We start from the raw sequence: 20,984 nt of genomic DNA, 5'->3' as shown, positions 1-20,984 counted from the left end.
AATAAAGTACAATAAACAGAATGTAAAAATTTAAACATAAAAATAAATTTGAAACATAAAAATAGAACTCAGATAAAAGGTTAAACACAATATATAATAAAATCTTAAATAGGTTCCAACATAGGATTAAAACAGAACGGAGAAGAGAAGTCAGACAAGAGTAGCTTTTTAAAGGAAAATATCAAAGAAGTTTAAAGATATACATGAAGAAACAAAGACATTCAAAAAGGAGAAAAGGACTGAAATGTTTCTGGGATGCATACAACATCCTCAAATGAGGGGATCTCCTAGGTACAGGGTCCCTATGACTATAGAACAAAAGGGCAGAATTAAACAACCTCACTCTCTCATCCTTTGACAAGCTCCAGGAACTTGTATTTCCTATGCAGTCGGTTTCAGGTAACAGGACTGTTAATAACCAATTAAGAGCTAGTGGAGAACCAGTAGGTGGAAGCAGTAGTTCTCCTGACTTCTACAAATTGTCCAAAAAAAAAACTACCCAAAGTTCCATTAATGTAACAAGGATTTCAAAAGTGTAGTTTCCAGACCCAAGGATTCACAGGGATCATTTCAGGGTACCCAAAACATGAAAATTATATTCACATTAATACCAAAATGTTGTTAGCCTTTCCACTAGCAGTTATTAAGTTTTTCACCACCAACCACTCACCAATGGGGAGCACTTTCATTCAGAAAAGTCCCTTTTGAAGCAGTAGTAATTCCATTAGATGTCTACCTTTGAGTACACATCTTTTTAATATTCTGTGAGAAAGGAAGTACTCATAAATTTTACTTGTGAGAAGCACTGTGCTATTTTACTTATGAGCTATACTTAGTCACTTTCTTTCAAAGAACACCATTTTTTACTTGAAAGAACTGAGAGACAAGCAGTAATTATCTAGGCTTGAGGATTAGATGGACTCTTTCCAAAATGAATAGTGACCCTGTCACTTCAAAGAAAAAAGGTAATAGTATTTGCTGCCAATGATAAAACCTAAACTTTCAAAAGAAAATTAGGATTTTTGGAAAACTTAAATTCACCACCTTGAGCCTTACATCTTTCCAATACCTAAACACATTTCTGACAGAGCAGTGGTGACACTAAAGGGATAGGGAATTCATTAACGGAAATCAGAATCTCTCCGGATATAATCTAGCATTCCGTATTATTTAAAAGGTCCCAGATGATTTTGCGAGCTGCCCTGGGGGTTCAGTGCTGCTAAGCATTCTCACAGGAAACATCCCCAGAACCATTAAAAGGCAGCTCACTTCATGCCACAAAGATCCAGCTTAGGAAATAAAATCCACTTCAAAATGCCACTCACTAACAAGGTGATCTTTAATATCTCTAAATATAAATTTCCTCCATCTGTAAAATGTAGAAAACACTTCCCAAAAAATGACATTCATGAAAATTAAGTAAAATGTTGAATGTGAAAGTCTCGTACAGTTCTTGGCAAGGTTAGACAATGAAAATGTGTTATGTTAGGAGAGATTAGATGAACTATAGAATCTCACAGAGGGGATGTATAAAAATAGTGCTTAGAATTACATGGAGTCTGTGCTGTCCTCAGGATCCAGGAGACAGCTAACAGGCAGTTAGATAATATCTAGCATTTCTGGAGAAACAACTGGGCTTGAGGATAGTTAACTATTTCAGAAGCCATGCAATCCTTTTAGGCTCCTTGCTGTAGGTCATCACCTAAGTTACAGTCAAAGGATTAGCCACAGCTAAAGTGGATATGACTACCTTTATGACAACAACCATTAACATTATTGAATAAATCTTGCTTTGAATCCATAGTCATCAAGAAATCTATCATTTGGCTTCTCATGCAAGTTCCTTCCTTAAATCAGTATCTCAACTATCCTATCCCAAGGTAGTTAAATTTCTTTTTTTTTAAGATTTTATTTATTTGAGAGCGAGCGAGCATGAGCGGGGGAGAGGCAGATGGAGAGGGCGAAGCAAACTCCCCGTTGAGCTGGGAGCCCAACATGGGACTCTATCCCAGGACCCTGGAATTATGACCTGAACCAAAGGCAGACACTTAACCAACTGAGACACCCAGGGGCCCAGTAGTTATATTTCTAACTACAACTCAAATTCTGCAGAAAATCAAGCCCTAAATTCCTAAGTCATCTACTGTTTGTAATGATTAACTTATCTCCTATGCATTTAAAATACTAGGGACATACTATCCTTAGGAGAACTGAGAAAAATACTAAAATCATTTTGGTAGACTTAATTCTGTCCATGAAACAACTGAAAGGGCTGCATGAATTAACATTCCTGTTTAGAAGTCTTTGTAACCTTTGTTACAATGGATTAATCCAGTAGCCTCTAGGTTCAGTGATAAGATATGGCTCATGGACCTGGACTACACCAAGATAAAAGCTGCTTTATCTTGTCACATGTTCTAAAGCACAAATAGACTTTAGTGTCACATAGGAGAGAGGCTCCCTTCCCCCAAAACAGTTTTTGAAGTGACTTATATCCCCCCAAAATTTGTATTGAAAGGCAACATTCTACTTAATATAGCACCATTTCAAAGGTTTTAACTTAAGAGGTCAAATTTATAGTTTAAAATAATGAATTCTACATTAAATACCACAAAGTATTTCTAAAATACACACCAAAGGGAGAGAATTTCATGGGTCTGTAGATTTCAGATCAGGAGAAAAGGCAAAGGTAGAGCCAAAGCAGCTAAATTAAAATTCAATGAAACCCTTGAAAAAACTATCCCATCAAGAGAAACTTCTATAAGCTGGTTTTTCAGTTTCCAATTTAGTGTCCTACTGAAATCTTACTCAACATCTTAATTGCTGAAAAAAAATGACATCCTTTTCTTAACTCAGCACTTACACATTTATTTTAAGATTTATTTATTTGAGAGAGAGAGAGTGAGCGAGGGAGTGCGCACAAGCAGGGGGGGGAAGGAAGACGGAGAGGGAGAAGTAGGCTCCCCGCTAAAGCAGGTAACCCGATGTGATGCGGGGCTGGATCCCAAGACCCAAAGATTACGACCTGAGCCAAAGGCAGCCGCTTAACTGACTGAGCCATCCAGGCACCCAGCACTTACACACTTTTTTAAAGACTTACTTATTTTTATTTTAGAGAGTGAAAGAGAGAGAATGCATGGACATGCATCTGTGAGCAGGAAAGGTGGGGGCAAAGGGAGAGGGAGAGAGAGAATCCAAGCAGATTCCCTGCTGAGTGTGCAGCCTGACACAACTGAATCCCAGGACTCTGAAATCATGAGCTGAGCTGAAATCAAGAGTCTGATGCTTAACCAACTGAGCCACCCAGGTGCCCCTGCACGTACACATTTTTATAAAAACACAAGTCTTATGCAAATTTAAAGAGAAAATCTGGGAAACACTTAGGTGTTTATTATAAAGTTTTATAATTGAACATTCGAGAAGAAAGAGAGAGGGAAGGCCCAATCAACCAGAATCCCTTAAACTGGCTCTGTATAGTACAATAAAGTTGATGTTACAAACTCCCCTGAGTACCCTTTACTAGTGTCAATACTTAGAAAAAATGTCCAGAAAACTGAGATTTTTAAAATCAAGACTGCAAGTAGGAAAATGGTAATGTTAACAAAGGAAGACACTTGAGATTTAAAGTAACTTGACTGAAACTCCAAAAAGACATAGTACAAGTGAACCTAAATGAAGCAAAGTAGGTTAAAAGTTTCCAGATTATGAGAATGAATGCTGTATTTCTTACTCCTGGTGTTGAAACAGTCATCACAAATGTGATATCAAAATTAAATGTTTATACACAGCTTAATTCTACATCTTGGTTAGCAGCGCAGATAGGAAATGAAACTGAAATACTTACTGTAGTAACCATATAACACAGTGTCCTCTATCTGTCTGCTGACATTAGCATTGGCCCAGTCCTAGGATAAAAAGGAAACAATAGAAATATTAATGAAACACCCATCTGTTTATAGCAATTATAATTAAGTTTTAATATGACTGAATGTCACTTATAAATGTATCATCAACCCAACCAAGTATGATCTGTGCCTTCAATAATTGAGAAAACAGGTAAAGTAAGTAAGCACACAAATTTCAAAAGGTAAATGCTGAGATAAGATGACAATATAGTTCTAGGGAAAGACATAAGCAGGAGGCACCTAACTCAGCCTGAAGATCAGGGATGGCTTCCCAAAATGACTCTAAACTGAAAAATGAAGGAAGAAAGGTCATTCTCAGAGAAAAGGAGGAAAAAAAAAAACAGCAGGAAGGACAGAAGAGAGAAGAAACACACAGGGAAGTTTGAAAAAAAAACTGCAAGAAGCTAAATATAGATTCATTAGAGCTTTTGGGAGGGTAAGAAAAAGCCAGTGGAGCAAGGGAGGGAAGGACACAAGTTTAAGGGAGTCATGAGTCATGCTAAGTATTTTGGACTTTGTCCTAAGGGCAACAGAAAACAGTGATGAATTTCTATACAGAGAGTTGAAATATGATTTGTATTTTAGAAAATATTTGAGCATAATATTTTTTAAAAATACCTAAAAGAACAATCTAAACTTCTTTGCATTCACCCCACACAAGTATTCTTTAAATTAGTAATTTTAGAAAATATAATTCAAATTAATCTTTTCAAATAGAAAAAATCTATACACTAATGAATTAGAACTCAGGTTATAATGGCAAGTCTTTTTATCAAATGTCCTATAAACTTTATGCATATGAAAAATTAAACCTGGAGAGTCTAAGTGACTACTGCTATTAAGTATCAGTATCCAGATCATTTCTTTCCAATAAACACTTTTAAGAGCTCAAGTCAGTATCAACATCCCACTACACTGGCACTTAAGGAAGGATATCAATTTAAATCTCCTCAAATAATTAGGTTTTTCTTTTTTTTTTTAATCACCTACAAACACCTCTAGCAAGGAACATCTATGAATTTCTTACCAACAAATTTCTAAAAGAACAAAAATGTGGAAAATCCAAATTTAGCACTACAAAAGCAAAATCTTGACACACAAAGTACAATAAAAATAGTACTTTTCCAACAGCAATAAAGACTATAAAAAACTTAATAGGCTAAATAAAAATGTTAACTATATAAAGAAAACTTAATTATAGAATATTAAAAAATCTAAATAAATGGAAAGTCACATGTTCCCACATGAAAAGATTATAAATACCAAATCCCTCCAAATTACTTTATAAAAACTATATATACTGTCAATCCAAATCCCAATATACTAAGAGGTAGAGTATTTTGACATGCTGATTACAAAAATCATCTGAAAAACATATAGGCAAGAGCTAGGAAATTTTTTCAAGATGACCAACAATGAGAAATTTACCCAATTACTAGATTTGCTTAATAAAACATGAAAATCTATTATAGTAACCTTTCATTTACCTAAGTGGCAAAATTTAAAACATTAGTGGCAAATGTAGAGGAAAAGTCATCACCTACATAGTTAATAGTAAGGAAAATCGTCTATGATCTAGACATTCTTTGTTGGAATCTATTCCTAAAAATATTCACACAAATCAGGACAGATATCAATATACAGATAAGTTTTAAAGACAAAGTAGTACTAATGAATGACCTCAAGAGCTCTTACTGGGTTGCATGACAGCAAGCTACCAAAATGGGGCCTCCCCTTCCCATACAATAGGAGGAGTTACACCCCATCTCTATTACTCACAGGACTAAAGGGGCCCAAAGTCTCTAGGTGTTCAGCAACTGGAATGTCCAAGCACCTCATGAACACCTTGTATCTAAGTTCACACTACCTGGCACCCAAGTCCATCGTGTTTACCTATCTGCAAGGCCATTCTCTTTGCCTTACAAGAAGGGAGAACAAAAGAAGGTAGAGGTACCTCTGGTGAAGCACCTGCACTTTGGGAACGCTCACTTTATTGCAAGAATGTCAAGGATTTAAGAACCTATGCACTTGCTGATCCTTACCCCCATAAATTCCAGCCTACACCAAATAATGTTTATTGTTCCCTTTGCTCCTTACCCAACAATATTCGGTGCAGTGTTGTTTAAAAAAATTTAAAAAATCAATAACTAGAAACAATCTATATGCCTAAGGAGAAACTATATAGACATTAAAAACAATGAAATCTGTATAAACAGGTATATATAGATATCCATGAAGTACTTTTGAGTGGGGGGGGAAGCCACAGAACAAATTACAACTAGTAGTTTTAACACATGCAATCTTTGTCTAAAAAATAAAACACCCATACATATACAAAAAAAAAAAAAAATGGAACTCTTTTACCACATGGGCATGGCAAAGCACTGGGGATATTTCTGTGCAATAACTGGACATTTTTTCATCAATGATTCAAGTATCCAAATGGATATGTACATAATCAAAACTTGAGTTCCTAACAGTTTCTTTAGTTACTGTTTATGAACAAAATGGAATTTTAAAAAGATTTTTGAATCTTGAAGATTTTTTGAAACGGAGGAAAATTCACCTATCCCTGCACAAGCTCCCTTCCAATTTCCAAAATAATCCCATAAGGTATTAATGTACCCATTGAGAATTACTTACAAGTTAAACTTTAAAATTAAACAAGACCCCAAACTCAGAAAAAAGTTAAAAGAAGAAAGAATGTAGGTAATTTAAAGCCAAAGATTCATTGACACTTAGAATGTTTTACCCTGCAAGGTTCTTTTAACCAAATCTTATGGCAATAAGAAAATATTAACATCACCATTTTAAGACTATAAATAAGCATAAAATATACAACATCATTCAAATACTATTAGTGCATTTGGCTCTTATACCCTGTCTTGCCTCCAAGGTACATACTGTCAAAAGAGCTTAGTTTAGGAAACCTTCCTCCATTTACATTTTGAAAACCACTCTACCCTTGATACATTTTATAGACCACGGCCTCCCAAAGCAGAGACCAAAAGAAACTAGTCATTTAAGACCCAAAAGGTTGGAAGAAAAAGAATACTAGAGAATATTAAAGAGCATTTCAGATGAAAGAAAAATATAAATTCCACAGAACAGAGATGCAGTGGGTCATATACATAAAATTTCCTTTCCTATTCTTCAAAATGACATTTAGAAATGCTCAGCCCAACCCCAAAGTATACAACTCTCCTCCATTTTACCTGAAATTCTCACCTTAGACCAGTGGCTTTCACTCAGGGGTGACTTTGTCCCCCATGGGGATTTGGCAATGGAGCCCCAGGAGGTCAGGAGAGTGTTGGTGTACTAGCAGCATCTTGTGGGTAGAAGCAAAGATCTGCTGTCTATGATGCACAGGACCTCACCCACAACAAAGATTAATCGGAACAAAATGTCAATGTCTAAGAAACACTGACTTTGAGGTCCCTAAAATAATTTGGAACCAAAAGACAGGAACTCACTCAACTTACTACCAAATCTAAAACCGACCTCCATCTGTATTCAAATGTTAGTCCTTCCTTCTGCCAAGTACCTGTACTCCTATTTATGGCCAATCCTTTCACATTAAGAATCCCAACCCTTTTGCTTTCTCAAAGACACTGTACCTGCAATAGTATCTTCTCTTCCCTCTAAAAATCCTCCTACCCCACTGAATCCTAAAGTATACAAACCCTAGTAACTTCCAATAAGCACAGAGATATACACACAACCACCTCAAATAAAAACACCTCCCTTGACCCCACTTCTCACTCCCTTAGAAAACAAAAGCTCTTGAAAAGTTTTCAGCATTCCCTATCACTGCTTCCTCACCTCCCTGTCCAGTTAACCCGCTCCAATCTGAGCACCCAAATGCTCCACTGAAACTATCTTCTTGCTCTTTGGTCACCACTGACCAAAGCCAGCAGCCACTTCTCTACCCCTCTCACTACACCTCTTAACAACACTTCCAACTCCCTACTTGACACCTCCACTTGAATATTTAGGATAGGCACTCTGAAGGTAATTTGTCCAAAACACAGCTCTTTTAACATGACTTAAAAGTCATAAACAATTTGGCTCCCGTCTTCCTCTTGATCTCAGCTAGTACCAAAGTGCAACCCCCAACACCACACTTCAGCCAAATAGGCCAAACTCATCTCTATCTAAAAGCTTCTGTATTTGCTGTTCCCTCTCCCTAAAGGCTTTCACCTCTGGATCTTCACCTGACTGGCTCTTCCTCATCCAGGTCTCAGCTCAAGTAACCTGTTTCAGCAATTTGGCCTTCCCATGCCCCTATGTGAATTACCCACAACTTAGACTTTCATAGCAATCTGTTATATTTCCTCATAGAATGTACTGCTGTGAAGTCAGCTTGTTTTGTTTACTGTTGGCCTGATCTTAGAGAATGTAAGCTCCATGAAAACAGCAGCCTCATTTATTAATCTCCAGCACCCATGTGTGTCAGGTACATACTACATGCTTAATAAATATTAAGCAAATAAATGTATTTAAGGTACAGTGAAGAATACAAAGTTCTAAAACAAAATCTGAGTACAAATGAGGCAGTACTGGAGAGTTAAACCCAGACATCTAAGAGAGATTAATCACTGGAGGAGGGGAGTAAGATATGAACATTTTAGCAGCCAAAACACAAAATGTTCCAATGCCATATCTTAATTACTAATTTTTTAAAAAAAAATTTTATACATTGGTATAAAATAAAAAGTGTTTATGTTAGTGTCAACTTTATAGTACTCACTAGGAAAATATATATATATATATATATATACACACACACACACACATATATATAAATATATATAATCTAGTGAACAAAGAGCTCTGAAGCCAGAATGCAGAGTTTCAAATCTCGGCTACAGCACCTACAAGCTGTATGACCTTAAATAGGTTACTTCACCTCTCCAGACTTTGGTTTCCTGCCCATAAAATCATGGATAATACTATACCTCACAGGGTTGTTTGGGAGGTTAAACAGTGTTAATATATATTAATCATGAGAACAGGATCTGACATAGTAAATATTCAACAGATGTTAATTACTATCTTCATACAGCACTTGGCACATGCTAAGTGCTCAATTAATACTTGCTAAATAAATGAGTGACCAGGGTGCCTGGGTGGCTCAGTTGGTTAACCATCTGACTTAGGCTCAGGTCATGATCTCAGGATCCTGGGACTGAGCCCTGCATCTCAGGCTGCGTGCTCAGTGGGGAGTCAGCTTGTCCTTCCCCTCTCCCTCTGCCCCTCCAACCATTCATGCTCCCAGGAAGGGGAGGTATGCGCTCTCTCTCTCTCTCCCAAATAAATAAAATCTTTTAAAAATAAATAAATATGTGAGTAAGTGACCTATAGTAAATAATTAGTTTTCACAGCAATCATAATGTATCTAAACCTAACTACAAAAATGTTTTCACATTATTTAAGTCCAGTTGGCTCAATTCAGGAACTTATTTTGGAAGCATGCAATACTGAGTTAACTGTAATAATATTTCATTCAAATGCTGAAGTATCTACTCTGTGCTAAACACTTGGGATACAAAAATAAACAAGACACAGTTCCTGCCTCAAGAAGCTTAACTATTAAGAAACTTAAACATATGTTAATTGAAAGATAACTCAGAAACCCTCCAGTCCAACACCCCTCATTTTAAAAATGAAGAACCTGAAGTCCAGAAAACTTAACTAAGTTGGCCAAAGAAACAGCCTAGATAGTAAAGAGTCAAGACTAGAAGTCAGGTCTTGTAACTCCCAGCTAGCTTAGTGGTCTTTTCCACATGCCATACTGACTCAAAGTACTCAATGTGAAACAGATTTAGATTTTGATCCACCACTAACAAAAGCCCTGCTAAATTACTTATTTACTGCATTAATGTAAATCAACTCAAACTTCAAGGGAGCTATGAGAGACACAAAAATAAACTATTGTGATTATGTAATATATTTTCGGATCAACAAAAGGGATTCTTCACATTTGGAGGGTTGGTGAATTAATAGTTCTTTAGTCAGTTAAGAGTCTGTTTCTAGTTTTCCATGGTGGTTGTCCCATTCTCAGTCTCTATGCTGCATTTTCACTCATATTTATTCCCTGGAGACAACAAAAAAAGCACAATATATACTGGACTGCTAAACTTAAACACTTAATTGCCAAGAACTTGAAAGGGGGGAAAAAAATCACATAGTATGATAGTAATTACCTTAAATGTACCATTTTGATTTTTCATGTAAGAAACCAAAAATATATCCACTGGTAGAAGTGCTGATGTGATAAGTGCAATCGCCAGAGAAAAAATTGCTGTTATGGTGGAGACAACTTCACTTTCCCGCTGACTTTGGTATTTACGAACATATATCCAACAGAATGCCAAAATAGCCTGAAAGAGAACAAAAAGAAATGTTCTGTTACTGCCCTATGCATTCTCTAACACAGATGATAGTATGTGTTTGAAAGTTTCCAATGGGAAACTGTCAAATGAAGGTTCTTTTAGATGTATAAGGAAGGTCCACTACCTCTTATAAACTTGTTCAAGATTTATAATTTTCAAAGCCTATTTCATGAATGCAGTACAACCTCCCTTAGGTGCAAAGACATATTCACACACAAAAGTTATTGATACCAGTGCTCAATTACATATATCCTCATTGAACCTCATTAATGGTTTCACACAACGTCATAGTTGTAATTAGTTTTGAATGCTTTTTACCTATAGATTTTTCCAACCTCAATAGAATATAACTTGAAGTGAAATTAACTTCTGCCCCATTATTACAGTTCAAGAATACCATTCAGCTAAAGATTATCTGCCAATAATCACCATGTACTGACAAATTATACTATAATTCAAATTTTAAAGGGCCTTAAATAAAGAAAAGTGAACATTTAAAATGAGTACACGTGCACTGCAAAGGAACTTTCCAGTGATAAAAGTACACTCAGAGGTACTGAGGATGACATCTCTAATCCACCAGGTACTCTTAATAGTTACCAATGCCTTTCTAATGACTAACACAGACTATAGGACTTCACTCAAGATTCTCCGACTTTAGGGAGTATCAGAAACATCTGGAGGGCTTCTTATAGTAGAGAATGCTGGGCCCCACCCCCGGTTTCTGATTCAGGGGTCTGGAGCAGGCCCAGAAAAATCTGTTATTTGTAACAAGTTCCCAGGTGAGGCTGCTACTGGTTCAGGAACTACATTTTAAGAAGCTCTGCTCTACTCAAATTTAGGGAACTGCAGATAGGTACTAAATCAGTGATTCTCAGCCTAGGCTGTGTTAGAATCACTTGGACAGTTTTTAAATACCCTTGTGCCGGGGTGCCTGGGTGGCTCAGTCATTAAGTGTCTGCCTTTGGCTCAGGTCATGATCCCAGGGTTCTGGTATCAAGCCCTGCATCAGGCTCCCGGGTCTGCGGGAAGCCTGCTTCTCCCTCTCCTGCTCCCCCTGCTTGTGTTCCCTCTCTGGCTGTCTCTCTCTGTCAAATAAATAAAAATAAAATCTCTTTAAAAAATAAATAAATAAATACCCTTATGCCTTCCCCACAAATTAATTCAATCAGAGCGAAGCTCCTCCAGGCAACAGCACTTTAAAAAAGCCTGAGGAGGGGCACCTGGGTGGCTCAGTCAGTTAAGCGACTGCCTTAGGCTCAGGTCATGATGGGGAGGGTGGTTTCTGGGATCAAGCCCCGCGCTGGGCTCCCTGCTCAACAGGGAGTCCGCTTCTCCCTCTGTCCCCAACCCCCACACCACCCCCGCTCCTGTTCTCTCTGTCCCAAATAAATAAAAATCTTAAAAAAAATAAAGATAAAAAAGCCTGAGGATTCCAACCTGAGCCAAACTTGAGAACCACTGTTTTTGTTTCCCATTTTACTGAAGTATAGTTGACACACAATGTCACATTAGTTTCAAGTGTACAACACAGTGATTCCACAACTCTACTCCCTATGCCATGCTCACAAGTGTAGCCACCATCTGTCACCACACAACACTATAGTATCACTGACTTCCATAGGAAGCCTATACCTCCCACTCCCCTTCACCCATTTTGCTCATCTCCTCCCTTCCGGCAGCCAACAGTTTGTTCTCTGTATTTATGGGTCTGTTCCTGGTTTTTTGTTTTGCTTTTTATATCCCACATGTAAGTGAACTCATATGGTATCTGTCTTTCTGTCTCTGACTTATTTCACTCTCTAGGTTTACCCATGTTGTGGCAAATGACAATGGAATATTACTTAGCTGTAAGAGAGAACCACTGTTTTAAATAAACTCTATTAAGAGCTCTGAAACAAAAGCGTTTTGTCCTTTCACTCTTTCAACAGATTCAACTGTTACTTCCTTTAAGTATCCTAGTTCAGGAGGCTGAACTGAACTAACAGCACCACCTAATTTGTTTCACAGCTTCCAAATTCCCCTACACAATCAAGATAGAAGAACAGTTCTGCCACCACAGAAAAATCACCTTTGCCCTGTGTAGTCAACCCCTCTCTCTCTACTCTCCACCCTTGACAACCACTATTATCTGTCCCTATAGCTTCTGCCTTTTCCATAATGTAATAATGTACTTATATAGCATATCATCTTCTGAGTCTGGCTACTTTCACTTAGGATAATGCATTTTAAATCTATCTAAGTTGTTTCATGTAATTCCTTCATATTACTAACATTTCAGCTGGTGTCAGAACAGCAGGAAAAATAAAGTGAGAACAGAATGTAGACTTTGGAACGTGGATGTTGGAGGAAAAAAAAGACCCAGATTCAAATCCTGGCTACTTACTAATTTATTTTTGTTTGGGGAAGTTATTTTCTCATAAATGTATATTAATATTTTAATGGATGTTTTTAAATGAATTCACAAATATTTAAAACATTCTTCAAATTATTTTGAAGCCACTGGAAGCTGAGCTTAATCATTCTATCTTTAGCAGGACCTGACAAAGTATTCAATAATTTTTTTGATGGATTTCAAAAAAATCTGCACTTTTCCCAAGTTCAAAGTGATGGGTATTATGGCAGAGGAAGCCATTTGCCAACACCAGGCAGACAAGCAGGGAAAGGGCAACCCAGCCAAAATAGTTAAGCCAAAGGATCCTGAACTTTTTGGTCTCAGGATCCCTTTATACTTTTAAAATTGAGAACCCCGAAGAGCTTTTTGTTTATGTGGGTTAAATTTATCAGTAGTTACTATATTATAAACCAAATGTCATCATCTATAAAATAGTAGTAAGAATACTTCATAGCACGTTATAAGGATAAAGTAAGATGTAAAGAGTTTATAGCACAGTGCCTGGCCAATAGCAACTGTCATATGAATTGTCATATGTCAATAAATCATATGAAACCAAATGTCATATGAAATATCTTAAGAGCCTTTCATAAAAGAAATATATGATTTTGCTAACAATCATAAAGGTTTAGAGCAACCCCCAGCCCCTCCCACAAGATTCTAATTTAATTGGTCTGGGCATTAGGATTTTTAAAAACTCCCTAGTTGGTTCTGATGAGCAGTCAAGGTTGACGACTGGGGCAGAGGTAGGAATGAGAAGAGATGAATGTTTCTTAAACTAATGAGCACATACACTGCCTGGGATCTTGTTAAACTGCAGATTCTGATTCAGTAGAGCTGGGGTCTTACATTTAGTATTTCTAACAAGTTTCCAAGTAATCATCACTTTCAGTAAGAATAAACTTGCTTTACAGAAATGAAGACTCTGTCTTATATAGCAAAGGGAAATGTAATTGAGGATCTTGGGGGACTTAAGAAGAAACGCTTAGATTTCGTAAAAGAAACAAAGTTAGATTATAGGATTGGAGGACCAAACCTAACCCATGTGGCAGAAGACACTGAAGTCCACCCTGTTTGCCCAGGATCACTCAAATAGTCAATCTTAGTGTTCTGATTCTTTAGTAGATTATTGGCAACAGTTCTCAAAGTGTGAAGTCCTCCAACCCCCAGCAGTCCCAGAATCCTTTCTGGGGATTTACAAATTGAAAACGATGCTCATAATACTAAAAAGTCATTTGCCTTTTTCACTGTGTTGATACCTGAACTCATGCTGCATAAGTCAGTGGTAAAACTGCTGACAAATTAAGCATGAATCAAGACAATGGCACCAAATTGTGCCAGTAGTTATTGTATTCTTCACCGCCACACACACACACACACAGAGGACAATTTAAGACTTTGCCTAATGAAGTACTAAAAATTAACTTTATTGAACTTCAACCCTTGAATCTTTTCAATATTCCATGCGGAAAACGGTGAAGTATGCATTGGAGCTATCCTGCTGCACATCAAGGTGTTATGGCTGTCCCCAGGAAAAGCACTGCCAGTAACTTAAGAGCTGAAAGCCACATCAGACACTCTTTTCAAGGAGTATCACTTTTAAGTACAAGTGATTAACTATGGTTATTCAGACTTGGATATCTGGTATATTTTGTTGAAATGAACAAAGGGAACCTATCACTTCAAGAAAAAAAACAACAGACAGTATCCGTTCCCAACGATAAAATTCAAGCTTTCAATGAAACTTAGAATTTTGGAAAACTTGTATCCATGACTGCAAGCTTGACAGTTTCTCAATACTTTTTTCTGGGGCATTTCTTCTGACAAGATCAGTGGTGAAGTTAATGAATGGGATATTTTATTATTATGTAATGAAATATATCCATATTTGGAATATCTGCATAACTCAGTGAACCAGATTTTCTAAATAATCAATGCTTCACGTTATAAAACCATGCACAGGCAAAAGATCCAGAGTGCGACATGGACCAACAAATTTTAATGTAACAGAATGAAAAGTTTAATGATAGGGTTTCAGATTCCATTGGTTCAACTAACCTTTAGAAAGCTTCCAGTTACTGAGTTTTGGCGTAGTATTTAAGAACATCCACAATTATCTAAAAAATACTCCTCTGCTTCCAAGGATATACCACTAAAATAGGATATTTCTCACATACTTCAACCAAAACAACACTCAAAAAACTGAATACACAAGCAGACATGAGAATCTAGCTCTCTTCTAATAAACCAAGAATTAAAGAAATTTGCAGAAAATAGCCCTTATTACTAATTTTTTCTACTCCAACATCTAGTTTCAAACTCAATTCCCTTCTCATTTTTACTTTTTCTTTCTGTACTATCATCAACTTCAATACCTTCCCTTCTTCATCTATCCAAAGTCCACCTCAATTCCACTGTCTTCCAATATTGCTCTCTATTCTCGGAAGTCTTATTTCGTTTATAAAATCATACTTTGGTTTTCAGTACTTAAACCTGTTTTAAGAATTTCTGTCCTTGGGGCACCTAGGTGGCACAGTCAGTTAAGCGTCCCACTCTTGGTTTCAGCTATGATCGTGATTTCAGGGTCATGGGATCTAGGTGGGCACAGGGATCCACACTCCCACACTCAGCGGGAAGTCTGCTTAAAGTTTCTCTCTCCCTCTCCCTCTGCGCTTCCCCCCAACCAAACAAATAAAAAAATTAATCTTAAAAAAAAAAAGTTTTTGTTTTCCCATTATCTTCAGGATCTCTTAAAGGCCATTTTGTTTTGTTTCCATCCTCCCACAATTTATAGCACAACTCACATACATTAAATGTTTATTAATTCATAACTGCCAAGATATTCTCACTAGACTTCGATACTGGTTACATGCTCGTTTGTTTTTTCCTAAACCAACTGAATATGATGGTCTGGAAAAGCTAGTGAACTCCTAAAGTACCACACTGGATGATCTTTGAGGAACAGCGCCACCCTTTACTGTTTCCATTTTCTCCACCAAGAGGAGTGAAGTATGCTGCAGTGTAAGGGCACTATTATTTTCTGGGAGAAGTGAAGGTAGCAAGAGGTAACTTTCCAGAAGTTTTCACACTTTTTTTTGGTAAAGTTTCTGCTGAAACATTTACCAGCAAAACATACTACTTTCTACCTAGGTTGCAGACACTGTAGTGGAATCTAACAAATACAAGTCTTGATTTCCAAAACTGAAGTTAGTGGGTTTGGGGGCTGATTTTGTTTTTTGTTTTAGTAATGCAAAGCAGCCAAATACTTTGGGACACAATGCTACAACAGGAGGATAAAGACAATGAGGAAAGAGAGTGAGAATGGGGAGGGGTATGGAGAGAAGTAAATTGAACCCCCAAATAAAATAAGCCCAAGGGTTTTAATATGAGGCAAGGAAGTAAAAACTAGGCCATTTGGGCTACTCAGGCCCACGTTTTGATCACTGGATAAACGGGAATAAGATGGTACGGAAAGAAAGCACCTCAGTTCGGATAGGCTGTAGTATATACACCCTGATACTGGCAGTAAAGAGGGCTACAGCTCTTCCCTGCCCAAGTTTCTACATCCATCAAAAAAGACTGGAAAGGAATGTGAAACCTGGAAGTCAGAACGAACACCTCACGTCATCAAGGCAGAATCGCACAATGGGTAGAGAAGGTTGGAGACTCAATAACCCCAAGGGTAGTGAAAACGGACAAACCACAGTTAAAGAAGCAAAGAGGCCCCCTTCCGGATCAAGGCCAGCGGCTACTGAACTTGCAAAGATCAGGCGCCGCTGCCCCACACCTTGTGCTCACGTCTCACATGGGGACCAGAGGCCACTTCTCCCTTCTCAACCCCCTGGGTCTCCTCCGTCCCCAGACTCCACCCGTCCCAGTGCCCTAGTCAGGGATAAGGCCAAGAGTTCCGAGAATGGGAACCTGCAATATTAAACGTCATCAGGCAAAGGACAGCAAAGGCGGCCGGAAATCCGTGCCTCCTTTACCCACACGGAACGCAGCTCCGCCCCGGAGCAAAGGAGCCCCCCGACAGTCCAAATTAAAAGGGGGGCGGGGCGGAATGAGGAGGGTCTCCCGGGCCCAGAAGGGCCAGCTACGAGGCCGGCCCCTCCCTCTCTCCCACCAAACACTGGGAAAACTACGAGCACCTCCCCTACCAGTAGTAAGAGGCCGAATATGCACCAGCCGATCACCAGCTCCGCCGAAGCCGCGCCAGCAGGCCCTGCCGCCGCCATCTTCACTTCCGGCCCGGACTCCTTGGGGAAAGGGGGTGGGGAAAGGGGAGGGGGAAAGGGGAAAGAGTGCGAAGGACACAGCGCCCGTGCACCCTAAAGGTTAAAGGGGCGGAGGGGGCGGAGCAAGTAGTTGTCAAGGAGACCCAGCCCTCGAGCGTCCCCTGGCGTTGAGCCGAGCGGGGGCGGGGCGCGCCCGGGACGCCGTGACGTCACCGCGCTGCCCGCTCCTGAGGTGATGCGAAGGCTCTACGTGAGGGTGTTGTTTTACTGCGCAGCAACCTTGTTGGAATAATTGAATCGGACTCAGCTGATGGACAGGAAAAGCGAGGGGACTGCGCAAGGGCCTGGATTGCGTTTTTCTAGAAATTCAAGCCAGCGTTAAGGAGTTTCGACTTCCTCCTGGGAAGAAAGTTTGGCCCTCATGTCCAAGACAGAATGGGCCTTGTAGTTAGTAGAGCTCACTAGGTTGCAGGAATGGCTGTCTGAAGAAAAAGTTGGCCTAATGGCCAGATGACTTTCTAAATTTGCTGGCATCGGGGCCCAGCCTGGGTAACTATTTTGCTGGACATTGCCTTATCACATGATGTTGTAGACTTTCTATTTAGCTCTATACATACCTGTGAATTTCAGTAATGACTTTGTGAACATATTCATGGTGAAATTGCGGGCTGTGGTACTTGTTTGTTATAAGATTTTATTTTAAGTAATCTCTGCATCCAGTGTGGGGCTCAGAGGTCAAGAGTAGCACGCTTACCAACTGAGCCAGCCAGGCAACCCTGTGGTGGTAATCTGCCTCTTCCTCCTAGTCTCCTAATCCTCTCCTGGGGGCTCCCTTGGCTAGAAGGAAAGGTCTAAGACAACCCCAGGCCAATTTTCTCCCTTTTCCCCATGGCCCTAATCCTCTCTATAGGAAATGATTGTGCATAACTTGCATAACAACCTTTGGATGCACAGACCAATCTCAGTGTAGCTGTAGTCTCCTACTTCTACCATCAAAGCAATCAGCCCTTCTTGGATATCTCAGAAGGAGTCAGCCTGCACTCCACAGTTCACTGTAGTTTTCCCAGGCCTGAGTTGGGTACCATACCTCTGTATCTCTTAATTGCCAGAAACATATTTCAAATTCTCTAAGTGGCTCCCTTGAGGCCTCCCTTACTAGTCTAAGGGTTAGATGGGAACATCAGAGCCCTATGTTTCCCCACCCCCAAACACACAGTGTCCCTTGGGGTTAAAGGTGGAAATCCACAAACCAGGAGCAATTCTCATGAAAGAAATCTCTTCAAAAAAAAAAAAAATGAAGGAAAGAAATCTCTTCAATTTTTCTTCTCCCCACTCCTATCTATTTACCGACATTTTATTTGGCTGAGGGGTTCAAGAATTGTAGAACAAATTCCTTTCGCAGCCCTTTATAATTCTGCATGTGAAGGGCAATTTATGGCTAGGAAGGAGACAAAGAATTAAAGACTATAATCTTCCCCACCACTTTAAATTTTATGTGATTGGAGTTTTTAGCAAGACCAAACTGAACCTTTTTAATATCTGATATACTGTCCATTGAATTAAGCCTGTTTAATAAACTGCTTTAGCTCTTTTGCTGACTCTTAATGCCTAAGTGTTGAGGTCCTGTTGGGCAATTGCTTACAAAAACCTTACAAACCTGTGTTGCTGGTAAGTGTGACTAGTTACAAGAATAGGAATAGTTTGAGTCAGGAAAATTGGGAGAGAAAAGAAAGAAAATGTGAGGCATCTGGACAGGTAGAGAGATGCGCATGTCTCTCCACTCTTCAGCTTAGTCGGGATGTACTATTCGTTTCACATGCAGACCAAGCCAGCAAGGATGAAACACATTCTCCTGGATGATGTTCTTAAATCTAAGAAGCCTCCAATTATAGACCAGAACTCTTTAAAAATAATAATCTTTATTGGTTGTTTGTAATTATAAAAGAAAGATTGCTCACTTTTAAAACTTCCAAGCATGAATAATTTAGAAACTGAAAAGATCCTAATAAATTAACACAGTTCTCCTCACGCCAAGATGCTTGGCTTTAAGAGCTTCAAGGATTTTTGTGTGTGCATTCTAATATGTTCCATGAGGGTGTAGAAAACCAACAGATAATCCTTTCCTGTTCCCCGAGTGCTATAGACTGAATATTTGTGTCACACACACACACACACACACACACGCACACAAATTCGTATGTTAAATCCTGAAGCCCAGGTGATGGTATTTGTTGGTAGGGCCTTTAGGAGGCACTTAGGTCATGAGGGTGGAGCCCTCGTGAATGGTTAGTGCCTTTATGGAAAAAGACCCCAGAGAGCTCCCTTGTCCCTTCTACCGTATCAAGTTACGGTGAAAAGACAGTACTAATGAACCAGGAAACAGGTCCTAGCCAGATACTGCATCTGTTTGCACCTTGATCTTGCACTTCCTGGTCTCTAGAACTGTACAAAATAAATTTGTGTTGTTTATAAAGTCACCCCTTTATGGTATTTTTGTTATAGCAGCCTAAAGAGACTAACACACCTGGCATTATAAAAGAATGCCCTTGCCCTCCTCCGCACGTAAGTACTCTTAGGAAGGCACCAGGATTTCTGTGGACTCTGTTACATTTTTTTAAAAAGATTTATTTATTCATATTAGAGAGAGAGGGAGCAGGGGGAGGGGCAGAGGGATCCCAAGCAGACTCCACACTGAGCACAGAGCCCAGTGTGGGGCCAATCCCAGAACCTGGAGATCATGACCTGAGCTGAAACCAAGAGTTGGATGCTTAACTGACTGAGCCAGCCAGGTGCCCCAACTCTATTCCATTTTAAGTTCAAAGAAATGGCCATATAGAGCCCATCACTCCCAAGGGATTTAATAAGAGGACACATTACAGAAAACCTTCTATCAACACTTAGCCCCATTGACTATGTTAAGAGGGCTAGAGCCCTCTGGAGGAAAGCAACATTTGTAAGAGAACAAGTATCCTCCCCTCATTCCTCTATCCTTCAGCTTTTAAGTAGTCCCTCTTCCCTAAAGCCAGTGAGAGGAGGAAACACAAGAGAATCACCCATATGGTTAAAAGGTGTGACCTGAATTTTGGGAGAGGCCCAGCATCTTGCTGTAAGTTCTGAGAGTGGCTGACTCACAGAGGTGCCTGGTGCTGAGCTAGCAAAGAAACCTGTGCTGGGAATAGCTTGGGCAGAAAGGCTGTAGATTAGCTCCTCCCCATCCTTACTCCTAACCCTGCCCCACAAAAACCCATTAAATTCACACTGAAGGCTTTGGTAGAAGGCTCCTGAGAACCACCCTACCTAGGTGCTTATTCCTATGGACGCATTCAGCAACCTCTATTGGAGGAGGCCTTTCTAAGAATTCTCTTGGTCTAGCCCAGGAACATGTGGACAGCAGAAAGTTGGGGAAGTAGCCCCAAGTGGGACAGGCAGTGATGACCTACAGAAAGGTCACCTTGATACCAAAACCAGACAAAGATGGAATAAACAAAACTACAATGAGGGGCACCTGGGTGGCTCAGTCAGTTAAGCGTCTGCCTTCGGCTCAGGTCGTGATCCCAGAGTCCTGGGATCGAGCCCCGAGTCGGGCTCTCTGCTTGGTGGAGAGCCTGCTTCTCCTCCTGCTCCCCCTGTTTGTGCTCTCTTGCTCTCTCTCTCTGTCAAATAAATAAAATATTTTTTAAAAAGAAGAAAACTACAATGAACACAGATGCCAAAACTGCCAACAAAAGAGTTCATGAAGAAAGGATAATCATTCCTCTCATCCCTAGTCCTTATAGAACCCAAGAACTCTAAGCTGGAGATTTGGGGACAGGTTTGGGAAACAGGAGGCATGAGAGTGGTTTCTCATTCCCTTTATGAAGCGCTACTGGAAAACCAAAGGTTGTATTGTGATCAATTGACACATGCTAGGAGGTATTATAAAAAGTATCTTATCATAGGAATTGGTAGAAACAGCAAAAAGCAAACTGAACATTTTAATTTATTAAGAGGAAAACGTAACAGACTGGGAGAAAAACTTCATGTCAATGAGACACAAAGGAGTTAGAGAATAAAG

At 39.3% G+C, this 20,984-nt stretch overlaps 1 protein-coding gene across 1 annotated transcript in view; it reads right to left on the bottom strand.

Moving 5' to 3' along the window:
- Positions 1-17,095, bottom strand: part of LMBRD1 (LMBR1 domain containing 1) — a 125,173-nt gene extending 108,078 nt beyond the window's left edge. Inside the window, exons 1-3 of the mRNA XM_027602738.1 lie at positions 16,853-17,095; positions 10,112-10,288; positions 3,845-3,905 (exon numbers count right to left, since the gene is read on the bottom strand). Coding sequence (XP_027458539.1) covers positions 3,845-3,905; positions 10,112-10,288; positions 16,853-16,930 — 316 coding nt within the window. The 5' untranslated portion in view covers positions 16,931-17,095. The remainder of the gene's footprint in view (positions 1-3,844; positions 3,906-10,111; positions 10,289-16,852) is intronic.
- Between the last annotated feature and the right edge of the window lie 3,889 nt (positions 17,096-20,984).

This window comes from Zalophus californianus, chromosome 7, assembly GCF_009762305.2.
Source record: "Zalophus californianus isolate mZalCal1 chromosome 7, mZalCal1.pri.v2, whole genome shotgun sequence".
NCBI classification, from domain to species: Eukaryota; Metazoa; Chordata; class Mammalia; order Carnivora; family Otariidae; genus Zalophus; species Zalophus californianus.
The sequence above is the reverse complement of the archived record's forward strand: the minus strand, read 5'-3'. Positions and strand labels throughout refer to the sequence as shown.